Source organism: Echinops telfairi, unplaced genomic scaffold (genome assembly GCF_000313985.2).
Source record: "Echinops telfairi isolate 266 unplaced genomic scaffold, ASM31398v2 ScPeMD7_5;HRSCAF=22, whole genome shotgun sequence".
NCBI classification, from domain to species: Eukaryota; Metazoa; Chordata; class Mammalia; order Afrosoricida; family Tenrecidae; genus Echinops; species Echinops telfairi.
The window spans coordinates 5,526,777-5,535,876 of NW_022103901.1; the positions used below are offsets into that span (position 1 = coordinate 5,526,777).

The 9,100-nt window shown below is 50.3% G+C and overlaps 2 protein-coding genes across 5 annotated transcripts in view; both read left to right on the plus strand.

Annotated features, from left to right (window-relative positions):
* CCT6A (chaperonin containing TCP1 subunit 6A) overlaps positions 1 to 1,816 on the plus strand; it is a 15,700-nt gene extending 13,884 nt beyond the window's left edge. Inside the window, exons 6-8 of the mRNA XM_045284512.1 lie at positions 348 to 450; positions 1,115 to 1,187; positions 1,417 to 1,816. Of these exons, the coding sequence (XP_045140447.1) occupies positions 348 to 450; positions 1,115 to 1,187; positions 1,417 to 1,489 (249 nt within the window). The 3' untranslated portion in view covers positions 1,490 to 1,816. The remainder of the gene's footprint in view (positions 1 to 347; positions 451 to 1,114; positions 1,188 to 1,416) is intronic.
* Positions 1,817 to 4,368: 2,552 nt separating this feature from the next.
* SUMF2 (sulfatase modifying factor 2) overlaps positions 4,369 to 9,100 on the plus strand; it is a 22,974-nt gene continuing 18,242 nt past the window's right edge. For all 4 annotated transcript variants that reach the window (XR_006679618.1, XR_006679619.1, XM_045285417.1 and 1 more), the window contains exons 1-5: positions 4,369 to 4,445; positions 6,166 to 6,322; positions 6,740 to 6,854; positions 7,162 to 7,206; positions 7,565 to 7,715. Coding sequence is in view for 2 of the 4 variants with exons in the window: in XM_045285417.1 (XP_045141352.1) it covers positions 4,382 to 4,445; positions 6,166 to 6,322; positions 6,740 to 6,854; positions 7,162 to 7,206; positions 7,565 to 7,715 (532 nt within the window). In the remaining 2 variants the exon portion in view is untranslated. The remainder of the gene's footprint in view (positions 4,446 to 6,165; positions 6,323 to 6,739; positions 6,855 to 7,161; positions 7,207 to 7,564; positions 7,716 to 9,100) is intronic.

Genomic DNA, 9,100 nt, shown 5'->3' on the forward strand with positions numbered 1-9,100 from the left:
GAAGGCTCAAGTGGCAAGAGACAACTGGATTTTTTCCAAGGGCTTGTGGTCTATGGGGTTAATACCCAAATATGTGCTTATTTCGTGTTTTTGATGTTTTAGTACACCTATGCTGTGTGTTGTCATTTTCCATGGTGGGGGAGTGTTGCGTGGGACCTGAGTGTGGCTGAGTTCAATGTGGGTTTGCATTGGTCGTTATCACTTGGTCTAGTTACTCTGAAGTGAGGACACACAGTGGTTCTTTCTCTGCCCATAGTTTAGTTATGAACATTGGAGACCTCGGGTCATGCTGACAATGGTCATGAGAAGGTCGTGTCTTTTGAATAATGAAATGTGTGTCTTTCTAGGTTCTTGCTCAGAATTCCGGTTTTGACCTTCAGGAAACGCTAGTAAAAGTTCGGACTGAGCATTCAGAATCTGGTCAGCTTGTGGGTGTGGACTTGAACACAGGTAAGATCCTAAGGGAAGAACCATTGATAAGACAGGTGAAGTGAAGCATCCAGGAGCAATCAAGAAGAGGGAACCAAAGAATCTGAGTGCTTGCGCGGTACTGCACCACTGCTACCTTGGGTTCTAAATGGGACTAAAACCTATTAATGACATGGCTAGGTGTCGGAATTAACGGACCAGATGTGAGCAGGCGTTAACGTTTCAAAGCGTACCAATTTGTTGGGAGCGGGGGTTGGTCGGTAGGAGATGATTTAGGGTAGTGCTTACTGAAGGGCTTGCCATATCCTATTTCAATGAGGAACTTTGGAATCTCCCATCTGAATTTGATGAGAACACATTCGTGGGTGGAATATAACTGAAAGATGAGATCAAATCTAATGGCATTTAACTGGAGCCAGAGTGAAGCCTGCTCTTAAGCTCACATAATAACAGATTCTACAGGCACACAGTAGACACGCAGGAACAGGGGACAAGTGGGAGTAGAACATTTGGCCACCGAAGAGATGGTTTTTATCCTTGGAAGTCTTCAAGTAACGCCCAGGGGTCATAGTGTGGAGTAGAAAACAGGCCCTGTAGGAGCTATGGGAGTCCCCCCATTGGTTATGACCGATCAGTGCTGAATCAACCACTTCACTGTGGGTTTACAAAAACAACTCATTTTCAGGTGAGCCGATGGTGGCTGCTGAAGCAGGTGTATGGGATAACTATTGCGTAAAGAAACAGCTACTACATTCCTGGTAAGTTTGAGAAAGCTTAAACCTTTCATAACCTTTAGCTTATGTCTTGTTTTAGCCCCCTCCTCCCCTCATAACTCCCCAATTTAAAATGGGAACTAAAAGTAGACAGGCTGAACTGGTCCTGTGTGCGTGGAGGGGGTGAGAAATGAGACCGGGGTTGTTGTGCATGTGGGGGCGTTGGGTTGTGGTTGGAATCTCCTCTCTCAGCCTCCTCATTTCTCCTGTTCAGCACTGTGATAGCTACCAACATTCTCCTTGTGGATGAGATCATGAGAGCCGGCATGTCGTCTCTGAAAGGCTGAGTTGAAACCAGCCTGCCTCATATCATGGGGATCATGGAAGATTCTACAGAGTGATCCTAAGAACAGAGCAATGGGATTTTGGTCCAAGCTGAAAATTATTCTCAAAGGGATTTTCTGTTCTGATGTTGCAACGGGAGATCACGGTCAACTTAAATTCTGGAAGTTCGTAAATTATAATTACAGTATTTTTTAAATGGCACTGAAGTATGTACACATAGACTAGTGGTTCTGCCCTCGGAAAGAAGGGATGGTTTTCCTTTAGCTTACAGTACACTTAGACCATGCATATGTTAACTCCCTTGTCAATAAATATGTCTTCAAAAATCACTTAGTGGCTTAATTAACTGATTCAATTTTATACTGAACATTCTAATGTCAGCACATTTTTTGAAGCATCTCCATGTCAGTGGTACACATTCCTCTGAGTATAGGGGCTAGATCCATTGGATTTTTTGCATCTTGGAGATAGCTTTCCTAAAAGGCCGCCTCCAAAAGAGAAGCTTATACTCTAGCACAGGGGTCCTCAAACTTTTTAAACGGGGCCAATTTACTGGCCCTCAGACCCATTGGAGGGCTGGACTATAGTTTAAAAAAAAAACTGATCAAATTCCTATGTATACTGCACATATCTTATTTTGAAGTATAAAACAAAACTGGGCAAAAACACCCAACGGGCTGGATAAATGTCCTTGGCAAGCCGCATGTGGCCTGTGGGCCATAGTTTGAGGGCCACTGTGTCTAGCAGGTGGAAAGGTGGGTGCACTGGAGGCCAGGGAGTGAGGGAACAGCTAAAAAGATCTCTGTAGGCATAGTGATAAGAAAGGGTGAAGGTGTTGGCAGTCTGGCTGCCCATACTGGCACACCTCTATCTTTGCTTCCATTGAAGGGTCCTCTGGCATCAACCTTTTCTCATCCACGTTCCTATTGCACCTCCTTTCTCCACAGAACTTCTTAGAGTTGGTTTATTTCTGTGTCCTTGAAGGTGGTCTTGTATTACCTAGCTTTGTTTTAAGGGTTTAGCAGTTGCTGAAGGTGTACAATAAACATTGAAGTCCATTCCTTCCCTGTGGTAATAACAATGGTGTCATTCGGGTGAGAAAGGGGTCAGAATGTTCCATGGGGCTCCTACCATGACAGCCACACCCACCTTTGTAGTTACCTCGCCTTTCGAATAGCAGTCCCAGGTCCCATTCTGTTCGTACTGCAGACTAGTCGCCACAATTGCCCAATAAACCAGCTAAGCAAGGACTTGCTAGTGCTTACCAGTCTAGCAAAGAAGTTGGCCTTTTTTCAAGATTTGGCAGGAGCACTGCTGGTCATAGAGGTTACCAGTGAGGCTGCTAACTCCAGGGTCGTTGGCTTAAACCTGCAAGCCAGAAGGTTGAGTTTTTCTCCTCCCTTAAAGTTTGGCAATTACAGCCTTGGAAAAACTTTTATCATCTGTTCCTACCATTTTCCCACAGAACTTTTGAAACTGTGTGTATGGTGTGACTTAGGGTTTGAGTGGAAGGTTACAGAGCTAATAGGTTTTCCATTCAATCATTTATACACGTTGTGTTTTGCGGCACGGATGATGATACCCTCAATGTCCTGGCACCATTCCCACTTCTTCCCTGGGTGCTACTGTCCATCTGTCCCACTTTCTTGTCCCTTCTGCTGTCTGAGCCTTGGATGAGGGACGAGATCAGTGGGCCTGGAGGAATGCAGGACATACCTGATGTCTTACAGGAAATATGTCGATGGCAAAGGGTTTAACTGTCACCACCCGGGCAGGCCCCTCACCATCTCGGGCGTCTGGAGAATTTGTGCCCATCTGAAACTTCCCACCTGGCAGCTGGACCATGCTGGCAATCTGTCCATTTCCTGCAGGGACAAAGGAGCCCTAAATGGGACATGCAGGTCCCGAAAACAAGTGGCACTGTGTGTACCAAAAGACATACGATGGTATAATGACGAAAACAAAGAAGGTGTAGACACTCGGCTTTCGATCTTGACTTACATCCCTGATGAAATGGCACTCAAGTTTCCGGGGGAGTTTTGGCACATTACAGCATCGATGTTTCAATCGCCTCATTATGAAATGGAGATAGCGTCTAATGATCTCAGAGGGGGCGCTTGGGTGATTGAGAAACTCTGAGCCCTGGATAGATTTCCACCAAATGTTTTCCTTAGTCCTGTACCCAGCCCTCTGTCCCAGTTGGGTCAACCTACACAGGGTCCCCTGAGCCACATCTGCAAGCCGGCTTCCCTACCTGCACTTCTGCCCACTAGTTCTCAGAGCTTCCTCTCCACTTGATGAATTCCTAGTCATTTGTAGCACTCCTCACCCCTGTATTTCTTCATCTCGGAAGGGGCTTCAAAAAGTTCTTGGAAAAGTGGAATTGAGAGGGGGTTGGGGGGAGCAACTCACTCAAGTCCCCACCTGCTGCGTCGGGTGCTTTGCTTTCCTTTCCAAATAAACTTTGCTTTCCGCTGGCCGAAAAAAGATAATGGCATTCATTTCCCTCACGAACTTCTGGGAGCCCCCTTGTAGGAGACACAGAACTAAGGGCCACAGGTGTGTAACACGCACAGGGCACACAGGGCACGAATACCCCAGGCGCTTGAGTGGTTTGCAAAACCATATAACAAGGGCATCATTGGCATCAAACTACAACTACAGCAGTTGCCCCCGAAGGGCAGCGACTGCAAGTATTTTGCCCGTATCCCTAGGGCTGGCAGGAGCGCTCCAGAAGCTGACCTTAAATGAGCTGCTTTCCGGTGGGTCTTTCGGTGGAGAGCAGTACGCCGCGTGCGCGGGGCGGGGCCTTCCACGGCGTCGTACGTGAGGGGCGGGGCCGAGGACCGACCGACCTCGCGTGGCAGGCAGTGCTTCCGCGCTTAGCAGCAAGCATGGGCTCTCCACTGCCCCTCCTGCCCCTGCTGCCGGTGCTGCTCGTCCCGTGGCTCCAGCCAGGTCAGTGTGCTGACCGGCCCCCCCGCCGGCCCACTAGCCCAGGAGGGAGCTCCGCTTGCAGGGCGAGGAGGCCGGAGGCCGGCGGCTGACGGTGACCGCGGGACCGCGCGCGCCTGGCTTTACTAAAGCCCCGTAACTTCGTTCTTGGCAGTCTCTTAAACGCGAGAACATGAACGAGAGAACAAAACGATCTCCCCTCCGGCCTCCCCGCGCCTGCCCTCGATCCCATTTTTCTCTTGTAGTCTATGGGGCCAGCGTTGAGTGTGTCAATGAGGATGTGCTGTGAGGTGCTGTGGGGTCGGTTCCAGCTCACCCAGTGTACAACAGGGTGAAACACTGCTGTCTGGGCCCATCCTCACACTCCTTTCCCCGTCTGAGCTGATTGTGGAAGAGGGCTTGAGACCTGGGCTGGCACGTACAGAACTTAAATACATACCCCTGCATGAAAACCAAGCTCACTGCCAATGAATCCATTAGGACTCAGAGCTGCCCTGTGGGAAAGGGTAGAGCTGCCCTGGGGGTTCACGATAGTAGAAAGCACCATCTTTCTCCTGCAGAGCAGCTGGTGGTATAGAACCACTGACCTTTCAGGTTACACAACCCAAAGCATAACCACTTCGCCACCAAGGCTCCTGCCAGAACATGACACCATAAAGCAGGACGTCATTCCCAAAGAGTGTGGCCCATTGGGAAAAGTACTGAACTAGAAATTAAAAGACTTGGATTTAGTCCTGTCACCTGCTAACTAATGGCTTTCCTTTCTGGGTCTTCATTTCCACCCCATCCCTTTCATTCTGATTCCCTGAGGCAAAAGACCGACTGGAAAACCGCCCATTTAAGGTCAGCTTCTGGAGCACTCCTGCCAGCCCTAGGGATACGGGCAAAATACTTGCAGTCGCTGCCCTTCGGGGGCAACTGCTGTAGTTGTAGTTTGATGCCAATGATGCCCTTGTTATATGGTTTTGCAAACCACTCAAGCGCCTGAGGTATTCGTGTCCTGTGTGCCCTGTGCGTGTTATACACCTGTGGCCCTTAGTTCTGTGTCTCCTACATGGGGGCTCCCAGAAGTTCGTGAGGGAAATGAATGCCATTATCTTTTTTCGGCCAGCGGAAAGCAAAGTTTATTTGGAAAGGAAGGCAAAGCACCCGACGCAGCAGGTGGGGACTTGAGTGAGTTGCCCCCCACCTTCCTTCTCTGTCAATTCCACTTTTCCAAGAACTTTTTGAAGCCCCTTCTGAGATGAAGAAATAGGGGGGTGAGGAGTGCTACAAATGACTAGGAATTCATCAAGTGGAGAGGAAGCTCTGAGAACTAGTGGGCAGAAGTGCAGGTAGGGAAGCCAGCTTGCAGCTGTGTCTCAGGGGACACTGTGTAGGTTGATCCAACTGGGACAGAGGGCTGGGTACAGGACTAAGGAAAACATTTGGTGGAAATCTATCCAGGGCTCAGAGTTTCTCAATCACCCAAGCACCCTCTCTGAGACCATTACACGTTATCTCCATTTCATAATGAGGCGATTGAAACATCGATACTGTAATGTGCCAAAACTCCCCCGGCAACTTCAGTGCCATTTCACCAGGGATGTAAGTCAAGATCGAAAGCCGAGTGTCTACACCTTCTTTGTTTTCGTCATTATACCATCGTATGTCTTTTGGTACACACAGTGCCACTTGTTTTCGGGACCTGCATGTCCCATTTAGGGCTCCTTTGTCCCTGCAGGAAATGGACAGATTGCCGGCATGGTCCAGCTGCCAGGTGGGAAGTTTCAGATGGGCACAAATTCTCCAGACGCCCGAGATGGTGAGGGGCCTGCCCGGGTGGTGACAGTTAAACCCTTTGCCATCGACATATTTCCTGTCACCAACAAAGACTTCAGGTATGTCCTGCATTCCTCCAGGCCCACTGATCCTCGTCCCTCATCCAAGGCTCAGACAGCAGAAGGGACAAGAAAGTGGGACAGATGGACAATATCACCGAGGGAGGAAGTGGGAATGGTGCCAGGACATTGATGGTATCATCATCCATGCCGCAAAACATAACGTGTATAAATGACTGAATGGAAAACCTGTTAGCTCTGTAACCTTCCACTCAAACCATAAGTCACACAACACACACACACACACACACACACACACACACACACGGAGGGTTTCAAAAACTCTGTGGGAAAATGGAACACAAAGATGGTAAGAGTGTTTCCACAACCTTTTTGAAGCCCTGGAACACGAGGTTCTCTGGAATGGGAAGGGGGCCAGGGTCCCTGTCAGCTGAACCAGGTGCAGCCTTTCTGCAGGGAGTTCGTCAGGGCGAGCAAATACCGGACGGAGGCGGAGTCCTTCGGGTGGAGCTTTGTCTTCGAGGACTTGGTCTCTGATGAACTGAAGAAGAAAGCCACCCACCAGAGGCAGGTGAGAGAGCGTTAGCTTGCTGCTGTGGGCATGGGCCCTGGCTGGAGACCGCTGTGGGACATGCCCCCCTGGGGGCTGCAGACCGGAGAGCTGGAGACTGAGCAGAAGCTAGAGAAACCCACCTCAAAAGAAGCGCTGCTGCCTGGGGGAAGAGGCGGATGAATGGATCTTGGGTCAGATAGGGTCCCGGCTGAACTGGCAAGGGGAGATCTTGACAAGCCTCCCTCAAGTGCCACAGCCCCCCAGAGATCAGCTGAGCCTCAGCCTCAAGAGCCTGCACCTTACACCAGGGCTCCTTCTCTTTCAGTCTCTCCTCTGGTGGTTTCCTGTGGACCAGGCATTTTGGAGGCAGGTAATAAGTGTTGCTTTCTATACCTCATTCTCTACCCCCATTGAAGTGCATTGGCCTTCCTCGACCCCTTGCCCACTAGGATGCTACGCCTAGTTGAAAAGGATGATGGGAGAAAGGTTTCAGGGGATCAGCCAAGCATTCTGGTCTCTGCCCTGCTTCTTTTTCCTTTTCCCACGGCTCATTCCCACTCCTATCGTCATCTCTTCCCTGCCCCACTCTGCTCTCTGCTCCCCCACAAGCTCTTCCTTCTGACTCCTTGCTCCCTCTTGTGGTAAATGCTGAGCCCAGGCTACTAAGCCAAGCCTTCTGCAGACTTCCGTGACCCCAAAAGCCTGTCTGCCTTCACCCTGGCTGTCAGCCTGCAGGTCCCGGCTCCGGCATCCGAGAGAAACTGGAGCTGCCTGTGCTCCATGTGAGCTGGAACGACGCCCGTGCCTACTGTGCGTGGCGCGGGAAGCGGCTGCCCACCGAGGAGGAGTGGGAGTTCGCCGCACGAGGGGGCCTACAGGGTATGCAGCGCCAAGGGGGTCTCCTGTTTTGGTCCCCTCCCTGCCATGCAGCGGGGGACTCTTTAGGGTGCAAAGGGTTCTTGATCCCTAGAGCAAAACCCACTGCTGTCGTTGTTCCTGATTCATAGCAACCCTATAGGATTGAGTAGAACAGCTCCAGAGGGTTTGTGAGACACTAGTGTTTAAGAGGGGAAGGCCTCATCTCTTTCCTACAGAGCAACTGGTGGATTTGAACTGCCAACCTTGCCCTGAGCGGCCCATGGGTTAACCCACTATACTACTAGGGCGCCAGTGTAGCTTAAACTGCCTGTAGTGCAGGATGAGATGCTATGTCTTCATGTCTTATCCATCTCAAACCAAGACGTCAATAAAACACTTTAACAATGAACAGCTGGAAAGATAGAGCGAAAAGTCGGACTGAAAATGCAGGCGGGCCCCAGTCGCTACTGGTGGTCATTCCACAGACATAAGTGACATCTCATTACACGCAATCAGAATAACACAACACAGAAACATAACAGCAGCTACAAGTACACCCGTTTTCTGCAGGTGAGGTCCTGGTGGTTACTGTATATATTCGAGTATCAGCCAACCCGAATGTCAGCCAAGGCACCTAATTTTACCACAAAGACTGCATAGAAAATGCTGGAAAACTCGGCTTATTCACGAGTGTATACAGTCATAGAGCAATCTGCTACTCACTTGGAAATGGTTGTCACGGATGACATTGAAAACGATCAGGAGCTCAGGTCTACCCAGACACGTGGGGTCGCCATGAGTCAGCCTCAACTCAACGGTTTTGGAATCAGTGGTGGCGAAAGTGGTGAACAGGCGCAGCTGGGGACCCAAAGATGGTGTGTTCTGGTCCACCCAGAGCGCCTCAAAAGTTCAGAAGGCCTGATGGTCTACTTCCCCCAACCCTGTGGAGGGCAGTTCCACTCTGACATGCCGGGGCCACATGTTGGCATCACCTGGCCAGCACCTGGCTTTTAACCAAAGCAGTGACGTGTGAAACCATGGTTCCCCATAGCAAGCTCCTCTGCCTCGCGGCGTGAACTCGGGCATAGCCATAGGTGCCGTCTTGGGTGTGACAAAGGTTGCTTCTTGCTGGTGCATTTCTCTCAGCTTAGTTCACCGAGCAAGCTTCTCGGTCCTTAGTCTCCATCTCTATACTGATCTCACCAGGGCCATGAACAGTTTACATTCCGGCACTGGTCCAAGAGCCACCTTTAGAACTCTGCGGCCCTTGAATACAGCTGGGGCGCACACGGCATGCTGAGTGGAAGGCTGGGTTGGATGAACCCCTGAACGGTGGTGTGTGTGTGTGGAGGGATGCCTGGGCAGGAAATGAGGGTGGGCATGGGCAGTATGAATAAATCTCTTCT